At 47.2% G+C, this 18,943-nt stretch overlaps 1 protein-coding gene across 2 annotated transcripts in view; it reads left to right on the plus strand.

Moving 5' to 3' along the window:
* Positions 1-381: 381 nt before the first annotated feature.
* Positions 382-18,943, plus strand: part of RALGDS (ral guanine nucleotide dissociation stimulator) — a 93,213-nt gene continuing 74,651 nt past the window's right edge. Inside the window, exon 1 of one of the 2 annotated variants that reach the window (XM_081897160.1) lies at positions 382-1,085. In XM_081897160.1, coding sequence (XP_081753286.1) covers positions 1,065-1,085 — 21 coding nt within the window. In that variant the 5' untranslated portion in view covers positions 382-1,064. Of the gene's footprint in view, positions 1,086-15,198; positions 15,558-18,943 lie in introns of those variants that run through there. The other variant, XM_081897157.1, reaches the window with a different exon arrangement.

An 18,943-nucleotide genomic window follows, 5' to 3' on the forward strand; every position in this document is an offset into this window, starting at 1 on the left:
TGTTCTGTCCATGCTCAGAATCCTTTAGTTCCCTACAAAACAACCCCTTTAATTTTCTCCCTGTAGGCCTGTCTGCAGCCAGTCTGGGTGCAATCAACCCACCAAGTCAACTAGAGATGCCTCCTTGTTAGGCAACCTTTATCTAGGTTATATAGATTCGCCTTCGAGGAGGGGGAAGCACTCTGCACGCGCTCAGGGGCCTTGGGGTTTACTGTGTTTTGGAAACGCGAGGTGGCGTTTGCTAGCTTGGAAAAAATATGTGGGAGACGGGGAGCAGAGTAAAGCGAAGAGGCGATCTTTTAAAAGCCTGCTGGCGGCTGTTTGAGTCATTTCAGTCCCCCCCCTCCCCTTCGCACGCTCACTACCCCCGCCCTTTGCAAATTGTTGCAAGCTGCGCGCAACGTTCAGAGCGCTGTCTCTCTCTGTCTCCAGACTCCCCAAAAGCAGATCCATTTTTTCCCTTCCTCTTCCTGCTTTCTCTTCACCCATGGACCTCTTTTTGCAGGAGAGCGACCAGGAGGGAAGCAGCGAGGCGCTCCTCTCCCCACGCAGCGCGGGGAGACAACAATAGGAAATTGAAGAGGCCGGGGGAGGCGGAGGGAAGCGAAATTGACTAGCAACGAGACTGTGCTGGTGGCGAAGAGAAAAATAATAATTCCTCCTTTGCTGGACGCAAAAAGCGGCTGCCGTCTATAAGAGAGTTTTATGGAGCCGCCGGCTGGGAATCGCCCTAGTTCCGCCCGGAGAAGGAGATCAGGAAGACGGGATTATTATGGGCTTGCCAAGAAGACGCTGAGCTACTCCCGGGTGGTGTTGGCAGGGGTTGGAGCATCGCCAGGCTTGCTGGAGACCTGCTGCCGCGGCCGCCTTTCTTAACTGGGCTAAGCCAGGCAGTAAGGACTCTTGACAAGGCGTAAAAGAGGGAGAGCCCTTTCCTGAGCTGGATTTATAACCGCATGGCAAGCGACCAGTGAGTGACCCGGCGATCAGGGCAAGCGACCCTGAGTGGATTCCTCTCCTGCGCCTTTTCTCCTCAAACAGCCTTTGGGAACGATGAGCGGGAGATGATGATGTTGGATAGCCAGGTAAAGGACGCGCGCTTTGGCAAAGGCTAGAAAATAATAATCGTGATGGTAGAGGTGGAAGGGGGCCCGAAGGGGGCATCTAGTCCAACCCCCTGGCTGGTAATGCTTTGCAGCGCAAGCAAAAGAGCAGCCACCCCCCACAAATGGGGGGGGGGGAATAATAGGCAGGTTTTCGCCCCCGAGAGTTTGCGATCTGGGGTTTGCCAGCAGGTGGAAAACGGACAGGTGGCTTATTTAGTCAGAACTGCTTCTTGTTGTTGTTGAAAGGAAACTGCCTTATATAGCTTAGTACTGTCTACACTGACTGGCAGCAGATCTCCAAGGGGTCTCTACCTGGAGGGGCTGGGGACTGAGCTCTACCTCTCTGCTATGACTTTCCCCCCTAAAAATGAATTAAGAAACTATTAAGAATGGCTCAGAATTAAAGGCTGAGATAAATAGGAATATAGCAAGGTGTCTTATACTAAATCAGCACAATCTATGCTGTCTGACACCAGCTCTCTGTGATTTCAGGCAGCAGTTATCACCCAGCCTTACCTGGAGACAACAGGGATTGAACCCAGAGCCTTCTGCATGCAGACCAAGTGTTCTACCACTAAGCTTTGGCATTCCCCCCTAAAAAATGAAGTAAGATTCCAGTCCTCATGATTCTGAATTTAAGGAAGGGCTGGGGAGCTGACTTCTGCTGAAGTCAGTCCATTGGCCCCTCTTGCTTAGTACTGCGTACACCGACTGGCAGCTGCTCTCCAGGGTTTCAGACAGGGACTCTCCCCCAGCCCTACCTGTAGATGCCACTGCGGATTGAACCTGGGCCCCTCTGCCACTGAACTATGGCCCTTCCCCAGCTTATGCTGTGTGTGGCATCTGACAACATAACATAAATGAAAATGCTTTGGTCTCTGCCCCACAGTGCTTCAGTCTACAGTCGGCCAGGATATACAGAAGCTCATTGAATCCTTTTATGAGGAAGACCTTTATCAGTCACCTCCCTGCCTTATGTTTGAGCTTCTTGGAAAGGGAGGAGCTAAGATGGACCTTTGGCCTGATCCAGCACAAAAGCCCTTGTATTCTTACAGTACGATTAGAGAGGAGGAAGACAGGCTGACTGGTGGCTATATGAGCTATGACAGCAAAATAGAACCTCCATTTTCAGGAGCAGTTTGCCTTTCAGTACAAACCAAGGGTTAGGTGATCATGAAAGGCTATTCCTCCAAGTCCTTGGTCTTGAGCTCTGTGATGCTTCTGACTGGCTGGTCTCAGAGGGTTCCCCCCCCCCCCAAATCCAGGAAGGCAATTTTCGAGTTGACTGTGGTGGGGAGTGGAGACCAGATGAAACTGAAAAAAGATGTACATAAGCAAATGCAATTTCAGGACATTCTGGAAACGAATATATATATACACAAGGGCTTCCACTTTGGAAGTGGTGAAGATCACATGAATTAGAAGGGGAGGCTATCTCTGAGCATGTGTCGAGTGCTTCCCACTAACACAGCCTTTGCCAACCCTCCAGAAGTTTAGAACTGGAATTCTAAGCAGCCCTAGCCAGCACGCTGGTAGTTGCAGTGCAAAACTTCTAGAGGGTGTCTGGTTGGCAAAGAAGGTGGATTTAAAGCACATTACTTCCCCTCAATAATCCTGGGAACTGTAGTTCTTTAAGGCTGCTGGGAATTGTACCACTGTGAGGGGGTAAAAGCTACAGTTCCCAGGATTCTTGGTATGTGTGTGTGATGTGTTTTAAAACATATTATGTTTGTTGCAACCTGCTTTTCAACAGGCCACACCAGTGGTTGAGTAGCTTCCTTGCATGTAGATTAAATCCTTGGCATCTCCAGGTAAGGCTGTGAGAGATCCCTACCTGAATCCCTGAGTCAGGGTAGATAGTACTGAGCTAGATGGACCTGTGGTCTGTCTCAGTAGAAGGCATATTCTTCTGTTCCTAGGAACCAGCTCCAGGACTCGTGGATTAATAATGCTGATGATATAATTATAGAATGCCTCTGAGCATGTGCCGTAGGCCTTCCCACACCAGATGTACTCATCTAAATTTGGGACTGGGCTTCCAGCCAGCTCTGAAGCCCTGGCACTTCTAGCTCTCCCCCACCCCTTCCAGTTAGCCCACAAAAAAAACATTTTGCGTAATGGGGTTGTTGATGCTTTTGTGGGTTTGCCAAATTATCACCTTCACCTCTGCCGAGAGGACGTGCTCTTAGCTGTATTACGCCATCCCTGCTTTGCTAGGGGGTGAGGGAATTCAACCTCAAGAATTTCACTTAATTCCCACCATGAGAGGGAACCAGGAGTTGCCTAGAAAGAAGAAGGTTACTTTCAGGAAACCTGTCTAAGGTGGTTTGAGATCCCTGTCATCCCTTCTCATGAATCCTTGCAGTGTTTGGAGAATGCTGGAGAAGTCACTTTTGTGGAGTGGGAAATTTGTGTCCCACCATGATCTTCAGCGACATAGGAAAAGAATATTCACTAATTTGGCCAGTTCAGGAGTATCCCAGAGCCTGAGATTTGAAACCTGAGATCTGGGGCGGCCCCGATGATGTCATGGGGGGAGGCCTCCTAGTTATGTCACAGGGGTGGGTTTTGGAGATGGAGGTTAATTGGGAGAGCAGAGCAGAGGAGAGCCACCCCAGTGTGTCCCTTCTATAATTCACAGTCAGCTCCTGCTGGGCTGAAGCTTGCAAGTTGTATGCACTGTCGTCATCATCATTTTTATTGTCATTATTACTATTATTAAAGGCCACCTCGCATACCTGGAGATTCATGCCAATCAGTTGCTGCCTGGAGACGGCCAGGCAAACTGGGAGACTTTGCGTCAGACCTAGAGGTCTGACAACCCTAGTAGGAAAGGATATTAACTTGTCTCCTACAGTTGGTCTGAGCAACCAGTGTTTCAGGAGCAGTAATGGTTTGTGCCTGTTTGGCCTGGTGGGGCAGAAGGCAGTGAGCCCAAGAAGTAGATGGGGCCAGTAATGAGTGGAGAAAGGGCCAACGGCAAGTGGAGGCAGAGCCAACTAATTATGGTTTTGTTCCTATCCTCCTCCCTAATGAGTTCTGCAAAAACAACTAAGGAAGAGGAGGAGGAGGAAGCTGGCAGTCTGTGCCACTTGCTGGACTGGTTGTAAGAAAGCAAGCCCATGCCAGGAGGGCGCTCAGTCGGGTACACTTGCCCTGGACCTCAGAGGACTAAGCTGGCTGGGGGCCCCACTAGGGACTGGCCAATTTTTTGCTTGAGTTTATAACTTTATTCTAACAAGACTCCCACCTTGGGCCTCAGACAAGCTCTGCACAAGGCTGAGAGAGGATGTTTGGCTGAGGGCAGACTGAAGTTCATAGGGCAGTGCCCATTTCATCCCTAATAGACCAGCCTCCACTGTTTGGCACAGAACCGGTACTGGAAATTCTCTCCCTCTTGCATATGTGTGTTACTCAGTGCTCGCTCTGCACAGGCCCAGATGCCCCCTCTGTTCAATTCCAGGACAATGTCATAGCTGGAGGACAAGCCTCTTTGGGATTTCTAACTCTCGTTTTAAGCCTTACGTGACTTAAGTAGCCAAAGGATCCAACACATTTTCCCAGCTGGCTGCTGGAAAACCCCCAATAAGAGCATGAAAGCAATATTCCGACTCAGATATCTGTCCCCCCAATGGTGCCATCAGGGAAGGATTTTGGGGTCCAGGGTCCAGAACTCCACTTGGCAAGGGAGATTCCACTTGGCGAAGGGCTGGTTTTTTTCATATTTTGAAGCACAGAATACACATTACCATCTAAATAGCACCCCCTTCCATAATACCATTAAGTCCAGAACTGAACACAACAAGAAGACGACCACCAACTTGGATAGCTTTAAAATAGGATTAGACAAATTTGCAGAGGATAAGGCTAGCAATGGTGACGAACCCCATTTGCTATGTTCTACCTCCTCTTTTGAAGGCAGTGATACTTTTAATTGTCAGTTTCTGGAAACCGCAGGAGAGGAAGAGTTGCTGTTGTGTCTCAGTTCTGCTTGTGGCCTTCCTTTTGGGGCGTCTGGTTGGCCACTGTGAGAACGTGATGCTGGACTAGATCCTTCTTATGTACAAAACTATTCCACAGGTGCCCAGTATTTGGTATGTTGGAAAGAGACTGCAGCTGTACCTGGAGGTTCCATTTAGCCATCAATTCTATTTCAGGAGAGTGGGAGTGCCATACTTGCTTTGATTTAAAGCCATACCGTGGAAATGAATTGGAAATGTTATATATTTCCCCCCTTCCTTTTACCTTCCTTTATGGGTATCTCCTCTGTCTAAGAAGAGTATATTTAAAATAACCTTGGCAGGCTTATCAAGAAATATATCTCTTTCACATCCTGCCTCTTATGAAGACATCTGGCAGTGGGCATGAGAGTCTTCTTTCCTTTTCTCTGGTGTTTGGTCTAAGGAAGTGTTTTTTACAAAACCTTCACTTTATAGAAGCACCAGAGTCTAGCCACAAGTTATCAACAGCCCTTATTCTGAAGGAAAGCACCTGCCCTACTTGCCTTCAATGCAGATATGGTTGCCACAGGTGGGTCCAGACATTTAACTGTTGAACTGCTTCTGTGCTGCAGAAACAGATGGTGTTCTGATTTATATCATCTGCTGTTGTACAGTAATGTGGTTGTGTAGGTGGTTGTATGTGTGAAGAATCAGTTTCATTCTTTGTGTTTAAGTCTTGTGGTTTGACTACAAGTCATAAGATCTAAATGCACTTGATTTTATGGAAGTATGGAGTGTTCAAGAAGGCTGGGCTTATGTCAGGTTTAAGGGACTGTGTGTAATGCAGAAGTGGAAGAAAGTCTTGACAGCAAACACAGAGACACAAGTCTCAGAATGTGCTACAGTATTGGCATTCAGAGAACCTCAGCTTTCACTTGCAGGGAATCAAGTTTCTAGTTCTCATTTTATTTAAGATGCTGCCTTCTTCTGAGTCAGACCATTGGTGCACGTAGCTCAGTATTTTCTACAATGACTCCATGTTTTTCGTACCTGGAGATGCCCTTGGGGGTTTAACCTCGGACCCTCTGCATGCACAGCACTTCCCCAAATTAATTTATCTGTCAATTATAGTTCCCAAACCCCCTCCCTTTCTCAGCTTTCTCTTTTAGGTCTGTAAAATGGTCCTAGAATATTTTAAAGTAATCAGATATTCATTTATGTCCATGTTTTTTGAAAAATAGCTTTACTATCTGTTAAAAGCAGCCATAATCTACCTTTCCTCCAAGGAGTTCATGGCATACAGGCTTCTCTCTTTATCCCTGCACAACAACCCTGTAAGGTACCGTAGGTTAGGCCTGGAGAGAGTGACTGGCTTAAGGCCACCCAGTGAGCTTCATGGATGAGAAGGGATTTGAACCCCACTCTTCCGGGTTCTTCACCTCTGCTAAGAAATGATTGTGCCAATAATAATAATAATAATAATAATAATAATAATAATAATAATAATTTTATTATTTATACCCCACCCATCCGTCTGGGTTTTCTCAGCCACTCTGGGCTGCTCCCAACAGATTAAAAACAGAATAAAACATCAAACATTAAAAACTTCCCTAAACAGGGCTGCCTTCAGATGTCTTCTAAAAGTTAAATAGTTGTTTATTTCCTTGACATCTGATGGAAGGGCATTCCACAGGGTGGGCGCCACTACCGAGAAGGCCCTCTTCCTGGTTCCCTGTAACCTCACATCTCACAGTGAGGGAACCGCCAGAAGGTCCTTGACACTGGACCTCAGTGTCCAGGCTGAACGATGCGGGTGGAGACGTTCCTTCAGGTATACTGGGCCAAGGCTGTTTAGGGCTTTCAAGGTCAGCACCAACACCTTAAATTGTGCTTGAAAACATACTGGGAGCCAATGTAGGTCTTTTAGGACTGGTGTTATATGGTCTTGGCAGCCACTCCCAGTCACCAGTCTAGCTGCTACATTCTGGATTAGTTGTACAGTGGTACCTCATGTTAAGTACTTAATTTGTTCCGGTGCTCCATTCTTAACCTGAAACTGTTCTTAACCTGAAGCACCACTTTAGCTAATGGGGCCTCCTGCTGCTGCCGCATTGCCAGAGCACGATTTCTGTTCTCATCCTGAAGCAAAGTTCTTAAGCCGAGGTCCTATTTCTGGGTTAGCGGAGTCTGTAACCTGAAGTGTATGTAACCCGAGGTACCACTGTACCAGGGAAGAAGAATTCATAGTGGCAACTTTTATCAAGGGGCAGATTTTCACAAGAGGCTGTTTGAAAAAGGGATCTTAAGAACATAGAATAACTCTTCTCAGAATTGGAGCACGATTTCTGTTCTCATCCTGAAGCAAAGTTCTTAACCTGAGGTAATATTTCTGAGTTAGCGGAGTCTGTAACCTGAAGCGTGTGTAACCTGAAGCGTATGTAACCTGAGGTACCACTGTAGTTTCCGGGTCACCTTCTGTCTGCTTAATTTTTTATTACGCATACAAGCCTTAAATAAAGAAAATCATCCACTTTGACCTTTTGCCAGCTCTGATCAGCACCACCCTCCCTGATCAAGGATTACGTCCCAATCAGCAATGAAATATGAGTTTCAGTAAATGATTTTTTCTCCTTAGGGCAGGCTGCACCTGCCAAAATCCAGTCATGCAACAAGTGTGCAAAAGAGACCTTCCTCTCTGGCCATGCATAGTGTGTATGTGTGCACTTTGTGTTGAATGCTTTGGACAATCTGTTCCCTTTGAGAGAAAGAGCTGGAGATTCTCTTGGAACAACTCCCAGGAATTATTCTGAGCCAGGGGTGGAAAACTTTTGTAGGTTTATGGATGTTGCTAGACTCCAGCTCCCATCAGCCCCAGCCAGCATGGTCAACAGCCAGGGATGATGGGAGTTGGAGTCTAAAGATCACTAGAAGAACAGCCCTGATCTGCGAAACAGCCTACAAGAGATGGAGGAATGCCTCTTATTTAAAAGAGGCCTTCCCTCATAGGAGAGAGAAGGGACAATGCCTCTCCTTAGATTAGAGCTGGGGAATCTGTGCCCCTCTGTATAGTGTGGGACTCCAACTCCCATCAGTCCCCATCAGCTTGGCCAACAGTCAGGGGACAATAGGAGTTGCAGTCCAGCAACATCTGGAGGCCTCCTCTAAGTCAGTGGTCTTCCACTATAGATCTCCAGCTGTTGTTGAACTGAAACCCGCATCACCCCTGGCTGTTGGCTAAGCTGGGTCTGGAGGATGAGATTTGTAATTCAACAACAGAGGGGGAAGAACACTGCTCCAAGCAGAGGTCCTTGCTGCATTTCTGCCAGCCAGAAGGGGGAGCCTTCAGCTTTGTTTATACTGTATTAGGTTGTCCCTCCCTTCTCTTCTCACCAGGTTAAAGCAGTGAAGAGTCTTACGCCACTTCAGTAACTAACACATTGACTGTGTGGTGTAAGCTGTTTTGTGTTACAATGATTTTGTATTCTTGTGTTCCCTCTCAAAACACTTCAGAATTCCAGGCAAGACTAGGCCTCTCACAGCTTACAGCTGAAGCCAAAGCAGAATTTCCCACCTAGACATTTTCAATTTGGCAAAATGTCACTGTTCTGATTTTGACATGGGCTGGCCTTGGTTGCTTTATGTTGCCTAATTCTCCTCTCAAGCAAGGCTTCACACCCTGTGTTTCCACAAGAGTGGGGACGAGTTATTAAGGGGGGGGGGGAGAAATCGAATTCAGTCCTCATTTAAAGGCAGTGCAACCTGATTTGTTCTTTCTGAATTGACACGAGAACCAAAACTCAGCCATCTTTCGAAATTCACACATATATGAATTTTACAATGCCAGTCTCCAACCAAAGAGTGTTTACAAAAATGCATATATTGAGGAGAAGTGACCATAAAAATGAATCTTTTAATGAAAATTGCATACGAATGTGCATTCTGTATGGGGAAATGGCTACAAAAAAGTGTTATTGAGTCAAAGCTACATCCAAACATAGGTCTCTCTCTCTCTCTCTCTCTCTCTCTCTCTCTCTCTCTCTCTCTCTCTGTGTGTGTGTGTGTGTGTGTGTGTGTTAGGAGAAATTTGCACTAAAATGCTAATAAATTTCATGAGGATCTGGCCCTTTAAGCACCACGTCTACCTCTAGTTGAGTGTTATAACTTCTGCTTGGTGTGCAGAACATTCCCTGTTCAACTTCCAGCATCTCCAGATCAGGTGGGCTTCTGCCTGAATGCCTGTCTGCTGGCAGTCTGTGTAGATGACACTGAGCTACATGGACCAATACGCTGACTCAGCAGAAGACGAGTTTCAGTGGGACTGTTTAAATCAGCCTTCACTGTATAGTTGTTGTAAACTGCTCTGGGTGTTTTTTAAAAAATGAATAGTGGAATATAAATATTTCAGAATCATGAGGACTGGAATCTTGGATTTTAGCTGTTTTACCTTTGGATCAGAGGTTCAGTGCCCAGGGAGGAGAGACTCCTTCCTGAAACCCTGGGGAGCTGCTGCCAGTCAGTGTAGACAATACTGAGCTAGGTGGACCAATGTTCTGATAAAGCGGATTCCTGTGTAGTCATGACTTTAGTCCTGTTGATTTAAATGAGAACTCAATGCAACTGATTTTGCCTGCAATAATAAAGCAGGGATAGGCAACGTGGTGCTCTCTAGATGTTGTTGGGACTACAACTCCCATCAGCCTCAGCAAGCACGATCAGTTGTTAGTGATGATAGAAGTAGTAGCCAAACAACTTCTGGAGGGCACCACGTTGGCCATCCCTGCACTAAAGCAACTCCACACGTGACATCATGTGCAATCAAACGTCTTCACTGAGCTTTTGTTTTCTCTATTGAATCTTCTCCACATCCATTTTCTTTTGTCCTTCCTGCCTCGTGCACCGTTTGGCCAGCGGTCAAAGAAAATGTTTGTGCATGTGGGCTTGACGTCAAGGGTGACGGGCTGCATCCAGGATAAATTTCTTTTTTTCCAAAGGTTGCCAGGGGTGGGGGGGTAAAAACACTTAACTGCAAAATAATACCAGCACCCTCTCTGCTGGATAATTTGATAAATGGGTTGACCTTCTAGACAGGACTGAGCTCACAAAAATGGACAATACTTTTTTCTTTTTAAGTTTCTTGTGATTTGTGCCTAGGAGGAGCTGGTTATCTTTCTGCCTGCATCTCAAGTCCCTCTTGGAACTGGGCCTCACCTGTTCCGCAGGATGTCTGGGGCTTATTTTCGTTCTCTCAGTGGGAATGTCTGGACATCTTCATCTCAATTCTGTCAGTGCTGGAGACAGGAAATGGACATGATGAAGGTTGCCGTCTGACACCAAAGCATCAAACTGTGCTGCCAGGCCTCATGAATTTGTTGAAGGATTAAATGGCAACGCTAAGCTGTGGTTTATTAAACCCCAAAGCAAACTTAATTCATGTTCTGTTCATGTGGCAGTTATGGGAGCTACTCTCAGGCATAGTTCAGATATTCTGGGGCCACATTCACGCCACATGTTTATGGTGCTACAACGGCACTTAAAAAAGTAATGGCTTCCCCTAAAGAATTCTGGGAACTTTAGTTTGTTTAGGGTGCTGAGCATTGGTAGGAGACTCCCCTATTCCCCTTCCTATTGCTATAATTCCCAGAGTTCCCAGGGAACAGGGATTGACTGTTAAATCACTCTGGAAATTATAGCAATAGGAGGGGAATAGCGGAGTCTTCTACCAACTCTCAGCACCCTTAACAAACTATAGCTGCCATAATTAATTTGGGGAAGCTGAGACTGCTTAAAGTGGTATCATAGCACTTTAGATGTATGGTGTGAATGTGGCCTGAGCTAGTTTATTCCAAGTACTGCTACCATCTAGCATTAATCCATCTAACTTAACATTGAAATTGGTGGGTTTAAGTTACCTATGTTTGTTAATTTCAATGAGTCTACTAGCATTGGAGGACTAGCATTGGATATAGATCATAGTCTTCTCACTGACATATAAATTGTGTTCACATTCCCACTGACTCACCATGTTTCCAGTCCTGGGTTATTAATCTGTGTTCCCATGATGTTATCCAAACTGCATATGTATCCTGTACTTTGTTACAAAATACAACTGTGTGTTGCATTGTTTTCTCAAGCCAGCTTCACACTTACTGCAATCTTCAAGCCGTTCCTAATTCATCTTCAGCCAAGGTATGAACATCTTTGCAGACGGTCAAGATACGCACACCCGTCAAAGACCCCTGGTGTGTAGACAAATGGGGAAAATCTGACTCTAATGAAGACATGCTGATGTGAACAGCTTGGGGGGGGGAGAAATTCGGGGGGACGGACGGACCTAACCCTGAATCAATTTCACTATGCTCTAATGTCGCAATGTGAACATGCCCCTAGTTTTCTGAGGGCTGTTCGATCACTGCAGTCATCTCCAGTAGCCAAAAGTGGTTGAACACGGGTTGTTGTACAGCTTTGTAGGCATATGAAACACTGTCTTATACAGAGCCAGCCCATTGGCTCATCTAGTTCAATACTGTCAACATGGACTGGCAGTGGCTTTCGGATTTCAGGCATGGTTCTCTCTTGGCCCTATCTGAAGATTGAACCTGTGACTATCTGCATAGCCCTTCGTCCCTCATTTGCTCCTTGGGAGAAGCCCTTTACTCTCCCAGTGTCCTTTGCAAATAGCAAGTGGCAATAACTTGAGAATGGCTCTTGAGGGATTGGGTTGGAAAACGCCTTTCCCACCAAGGAGGACATTTCCCAATAGCTGTGACGCATTTGGCCCATGGGTCATCTCTGGAGACCTGACCCTGAAGTGCCACTGAGTTTTCAGGGAGTAGGATCTTGGCTTTCTTCTCAATCTTTCTCTTTCCCTTTGGAGAAAAAGAGAGGGGCCATTTTGCTGTCAACACTGGATGGGAATCTTGAAGATGATTTATTTATGCAAACTCCTCAATGTATAGTAATGTCCCTTGCAGATGTTTTGGACTATGATTCCTTTAATCCCTTACCATTTGCCTTGATGGCTGGGGCTGATGGGAATTGGAGTACAAAACATCAGGATATTTGGGTGCTTGTATAAGCAAAGAGAGAGAAGTCTCTGCTCAAAGGCGCTTGCAATATAAACTCTGAACGTAACAACAAAGGAAGGCTGGAGTAGCCGAGAGACCTCAGCTTATCGGCTGGTTATCTTTTTGGCCCTGGGGGAACATTTGGACTTTAATTATGCCTCTTGCTTGCCTAGGTGAAGGATAAAGAGGAGTTTGTAAGTATGTATAGCCTGCCATACAAATTAAATTCATGGCTCTCTCCCTTGTTTGCCTCTGGCTCTGCCCACCACTGGCAGGTGGCCCTCCAGATGTTGCTGGACTACAACTCTCATCATCCCTGACCCTTGGCCATGTTTGCTGGGGCTGGTGTGAGCTGTAGTTGAGCAACCTCTGGAGGCCCATAGGTTACTCATGTCTGGTTTAGGCATAGTTCTCACAAGCTCATGTTCCAGTGGTGCGGGAATAGCTGTTGCATTCTGGGCCTCGCCTTCGGTTTATATTTTTTTAATATAATAATAATTCAGATTCCACCCTTTTCATCTATGTCCGGTGTATATTATCTGTAAAGATATGCCATGGGGCCATAGCCCACATTGCCCTGGGGCTGTGGTCACAGCACTAGTAATGGCAGGGTGTTCTGTCTGAAAAGGGGCTCTGGCATCGCCTCCAGGGGCCTATTTTTGCAGGGCAGAGGCTGGAATTCTGAGCAGGCCTCAAAGCCTGTCCTAGTTGCCATGGCAATATAGTAGGGTTTTTTTATAAGTTTGGCAGATGCATTCCGCCTTCTTCACAGCACTGACATGACAAACCTGGCAGAAGGACCTGGGGGCTTTGGGTATTGTGATCTGAGCTCCCGTTTGCCCCCTTGAATGAGGCCTGAATGTGCTCACAAAAGCTGCCTCACCACTGCATGGTTGGTTGGCTGGGGGTTCAACATGACGTTGCCCCTTTGCTTCCAAAATGGAAGCACAAACACTTGATTGGTGCTAAACCATGAAGCAGTGTTGTTTACCCATTGAGCATGTGGAATTTCTCCCAATTAATTAATAATAGTTGCCCACCCAAGACAGTTTCTTGGTTTCAAAGAATTTAATGTAGTATACTCAGTGGTAATAGCATTTGCTTTGCCACAATAACAGCCATACTTCCAACATCTCCAGACCAGGTTAGGACTGTCCCCTGCCTGAATGCAGGTAGGCCCTCCTTTTTCTCACAAGTGAATGAGGCAATAACAATGCTTTCAAGTTTATGAGACACTAGCATAGAGGAATGTAGGAAGCCGCTAACAAACTGCAATTCCCAATATTATTTGGGCTAGGGATGTGCTTTAAATGTGCAATGTGTGCACAGCCTTGGATTCGTCTTGAGGGGCTGTTGTCGATCACTATACCTCTGGGATTTAGACCCTTTAAAAACCAGCTATCTTTTCTCCCCAGCGACAACGAGGCCTGGAATACCTCCTGCCCTTTTCCATCTCTGAGCAGCTGAATTTCCTCTCTCCATAGTTCTGAGCCTCTAGCACCTTGAGTTTTACTCCAGGAATCCGGGCAGAGCTCCAGAAAGGGGCCCAGTCTCAGGCAAAGCGTAGTTGATGCCGACCCATTAACAGGGAGGTCAGTCGAGGGCCTTTCCGTGGCCTGGCATGTGTCCATCAAACCAACGGAAAGCTCTCTGGGGATCCTGACCCACTTTCATCCTGAACACCCACCCCTCACTTTCCTTCCTTGTAAGTGAAATGGTGTGTGGAAATCCAGGCCAGCCCGGGGACAGGGAAAGGGATGTATATACCCTTGAAATGAACTTCCCTCTGCTTTCATTTCCCTCCCTGTGGGACAGCCAACTTGAGTTGGGATTGGAAGGAGGCCTTATGGAAGCAGTGGGGAGAGAGGCTGCCTTCCTCAAAGTTGAGGAAATGGAGGTTGAGTGGTTTCCTTAAATAGCTATTTGCAACAATCCCCCTCCCCGCCAGGTAGCAGATAATACACCACAGATACCACTTCAAACAGCCATGGCTCCTATTCCCCTCACAGAGCTGTGATTCTCAAGAGTTCCCTTGGAAGAGGAATTGATTGTTAAACCGTTTTGGAATTGTAGTTCTGGGAGGGGAATAGGGGAGTCTCCCAACCACTCTCAGCACCCATAGATATATTACGTACAGCTTACAGAATTATTTGGTGTTATTGCAGCGGTTTAATGCATGGTTTGAATGTGGGCATTCTCCAGCCACACACACATCCATACGTTCACACACATCTCTGTCCCTCTTTGAATATTAACAACATAAGAAGAGCCTTGCTGGATGAGACTAGTGGCCCATCTAGTCCAGCATCCTGTTCTGAGTGGTGGCCCAGATGCCACAATGGGAAGCTTGCAAGCAGGACCTGAGCCTGACAGCAACTCTCGCCACTTGTGATTCACAGCAGCTGGTATTCAGAGGCATGCTCTGGAGGTAGATAAAACCAGCGGCGGATCATATGCCCACGCTACCCAGGGTAGGCGCACTCCTGAGGGGGGTGGGGCATGCTACCGAGGGTCACGGGGCGCAGAGGGTGCCCTCCTAGGCACGGGATAGCTGGTCAGGTGCACGGAGCGGCACACATGCCCTGCTTCTGGGGGATGGAGCGAGCCACCCACGGGGGGCAGAGTAAGCCGCCAGTGGCGGACATTCAGCTCGCCACCTGCCTGCGACTCCCAAGCCTCTCCCAACTCCAGAGATGTCAAAACGATCCATCGAGGGAAGATGGGGAGCTGTGCCGCTTTCCCAGTGGCCTTCTCCCTTCATTTTGACATTTCTGGACTCAGGGAGGCTTGGGAGTCACAAGCGGGCGGCACACCAAATGTCACCCCCCTCAGGGATGACACCTGGGTCGGACCACCCCCACCTTCCTCCGCCACTGGATGGAACAGACATCATGGCTAGCAGCCACTGACAGCCATGTCCTCCTCTGTAAATTTATCAACTCCTCCTTGGTGGTCATTACTGCCTCTCATGGGAGCAAATTCCATATCTAAACTATGTGCTGTGTGAAGAAGGTTCCCCCCCCCTTCCCCCTGCACTTTTAAACATGTACCTCTTGCATTTAACGCTTCTGGAGCTTTTAGCTGGAGGGTTATGTTGTTGTGATAAACAGCCAGGTTGCCTAGTTCCTTAGCTCCTCCCTTGCCTGACTCCACGTTCCAGGTCACGGGGAGGGACATATTAAGCATGCTTCATCCAGGTGAGGCCATGTCCGTCAGGGAGTTTGAGTGCCGCGGTGGGGAGGTGGTGTTACTCATTGTTTTGGAAGGAGCGAGGCATGAAGAATGTGAGCGAGCTTCCTCGAGGATGGAAAATATCCAGGGCCAGGGCTACCCCACCAAAGAGGCAGGCATGTTCAAGAAAAGGGTCTTTTTGGAGGCGTTTCGTGAAGGGAGAGGAGACTTCAGTTTCCGTGATGTTCCTGAGGAGCTACCAAGGCAGAAGGAAGGTCAGATGGGCAGCTGGGAGAGGGGTCTGAGTGTGTGTTTGGTTGCTCTGTGTCATCATTTCCCTGAAATGCTGTCTTCAGTGTATCCGGGGCTATAATCCCATCAACCCCAGTTAGCATAATTTATGGCAGCTGTGGTCTTCATGTATCTGGAGGGCAGCATTTTGGGGGATGCTTCTCTACCTTGGATTTGAGACTCTGGGTTTGAATCCACATACTGCTTAAATCCAGCTTGAGCCTTCTGCGGATTGTCCCAAACAGTTATGTGAACATCTGCCCGCCCCCCTGCAAATAAAAAATGGGGAAGGTAATTTCTGTTGGACCTTGGAAAGAGCTTCCAGCTCTGCTACTCAGAAAAAACCTTAAATGCTTTTCTATCAGCTGTTGGGGTAGGAACTTGGGGGAGGAGACCCCGGTCCTCAGCACAATGGTGGACAGTCTCATCCAGTGCCCAGCAAGGGCGGAAAGGATTATGTTGGGAAGCTTAGCACAGAGAGCAAGAATGGCTGATTGGCTAGGACATAGGTCTCGTGCTGGAAGCCTTCAAAACCTCTATTCTGTTTTGGAAGTTGGCTGCTAGCACAGCTCCATCTCAGCATTGACAGTGGGGAAGTGGAGGGAAGGGGGTGGCTATTCACCCTTCAGTTCTCCATTTATTTTACCCTAAGGCTGGTTAGGTTTTATCGGCCTTTCCAGTGACTTCTGTCACCCTCCAACAAGTCGTCTGGTGTTGAGTCTTGTTGTTCAAAAAAAGGGGTATGATTGAGAGATGTTCTTTTGTCTGAAACTCTCTCCTGAATTAGCGTGAATGAGCTGAAACCTGGACATGGATCTCCCCTGTGGGCAGAAAGCTGATCAAGATCTAGCAATAAATATCTTAGTGATTTGAAGTAGATCAGCAAGTATTCTGAGCAGTGCTATTTTTCTAGGAAAAGAGGTACCAGAACTCACCACAAACATCTCCCTTGTTCTCTGGTTATGGCAGTGGTGCCCACCTGAGAGGTGCCAGAACTGAGTTCCGATGAGTTCCAGCTCAAAAAAAATCCCCTGATTTTAGCTAATTTGTTTTGGTCCCTCTAGACTGGGGTTTTTGTGTGTGGATCTATTCTTTTATGAAATGTTATTGGCACAATAATAGCACATTAGTGGTGGATTTATATTGGACCATCCACACATCACCATCCACTGGTTGGCACCATCCACTGGTTGGCATCTCTAGGTGGGTGAGAGTGCCTTCTCGAACAATAAAAACCAATTAAGAAGACCGTGCATGCAGCCCAGCAAAAGCTGGTTGCAAATTATAGCCCACCCACCACCACATTAACCTTCATCTCGAAAAGCCACCCCATTACATCACAAGAGGCTTCCATCCATGACGTCACCAGAGCCCACCCTAGGTCTCAGGTTTGGGCCCTGAAATCTCACTGTCTGGGATGCTCCTATTCCTTACATTGGTTGTGCTATTTCTGTCCAAGGGGTACCCTTGAGCTATACAGCATAATGAAACCAAGACAGAAAGGATAAACTGGAACATCTGTAGGTTTATTGATTTAATTTTCTTAAGTGAGAAAATTAGGAGGAAGAAGAAAGCTTATTTTTTTAAAAAAATAACCAAATCCATTGTGGCAGTATAAAAAAACACCTTAAAAAAACTATTAAGGAGAGGTTGCAGAATATTCTCAAAAGGTCGCAGAATAATGGCAGCGTCAAGCTTTTGTTCACACAATAAGGTTAAGGCTGAGACTATGATGCAGTCACAACTCTCCCTTGAAGATAAACGGATCATATACGCAAGGCACAGCATAAACTTCATGACGCAACCTGTTAAGTTGCCAAGCATTGTTTTGACTTTGTTTTATAGGGCTCAGACTGCAAAGGGGTGGCCTGGGTCATTTGAGTGCAAAGTATACACCTTCATCATGGAGATCTCTGGGGCCCTAGTGGAGTCTCTAGGACAGGGGTGGGAAATCTTAGGACTGGAGGCCCGATGTGGCCCTCCGTGCCTCTCTTTTTGGTCCTTGGGACTCTCCCCAGGCCACACTCCTCAACAGTCCTGCTCTGCAACCTCCTGGAGTGCTTTTGGCATGGGTGGATTGTGTCCTTGAACCATGACAATACCGCTTAATCTGCATGGTTCAGCTGAGGAGGAGCAGTGTGATGATGATAATAATAATAATAGTAATAATTTTTATTTATACCCCGCCCTTCCCGGTTCAGGAAACCAGGCTCAGGGTGGCTAGCAACAAATTTAAAACACCCAATTGACGCTAAAACAAAACATAACAAAAAAAGGCTTAAAATATTATATAAAGCATAAATAACAATAAAATCAAAAATCAATTTAGGGGGGAAATCCATCCAATAAACATTAGATGATCACCAGGGCTAGCTGGCTAAATTAGTCCCACTTGGGCCAGCGAGGAGACCAGGGGAGAACCAGCTATGGGATCCCAGAACGGGCAATCTTCACAAAAAGGGGAGGGGGAGGGAAGGAAGGGGAACAAAAGATCAGGCCAGGTTCAAATTGAAAGCCAGGCAGAATAGTTCTGTCTTACAGGCCCTGTGGAAGGAAGTTAAATCATGCAGGGCCCTGGTCTCATGGGACAGAGCATTCCACCAGGTCGGAGCCATCACTGAGAAGGCCCTGGCCCTGGTGAAGGATAATCTAACTTCCTTAGGGCCCGGGACCTCTAAACTATGATTATTCATGGACCTTAAGGTCCTTTGCGGGGCATACCAGGAGAGGCGGTCCTGTACGAGGGCCCTAAGTCACAAAGAGCTTTAAAGGTCAAAATCAGCACCTTAAACCTGACCTGATACTCCACCGGGAGCCGGTGCAACTGGTAAACCACTGGGTGAATATGCTCCCATGGCAGAGACCCCGTGAGGAGCCTCATTGCAGCATTCTGCACCCGCTGGAGTTTCTGGGACAGTTTCAAGGGCAGCCCTGCGTAGAGTGAACTACAGTAGTCAAGCCTGGAGGTGACCGTCGTATGGATCACTGTGGCCAGGTCGGGGCGGGAAAGGTAAGGGACCAACTGCTTAATGCGGCGAAGGTGGGAAAATGTCGCCTTAGCTGTTGCTGTAACCTGCGCCTCCTGTGTAGTGGTTAGAATGTCAGATAAGGACTTGGGAGACCAGGATTCAAATCCCCACTCAGACGTGAAGCTCTACCCTACAGCACAGGGTTTTGTGGGGCTTAAATGTGTGGGGGGGGGCTAGGAAAAAGTGGCACAAAGTGACATCTCTTGGGGTCAACCCCCAGTGGCTCTAATAGCACACAGCACAGTTTTATGTCTGTGTGTATGTGCCTGCCTGCCTGCCTGCCTGCCTGCCTGCCTGCCTGCCTGCCTGCCTGCCTGCCACAGATGACGTGAGATTCCTCT

Source organism: Podarcis melisellensis (assembly GCF_964234715.1).
Source record: "Podarcis melisellensis genome assembly, chromosome: Z".
Classification (NCBI taxonomy): Eukaryota; Metazoa; Chordata; class Lepidosauria; order Squamata; family Lacertidae; genus Podarcis; species Podarcis melisellensis.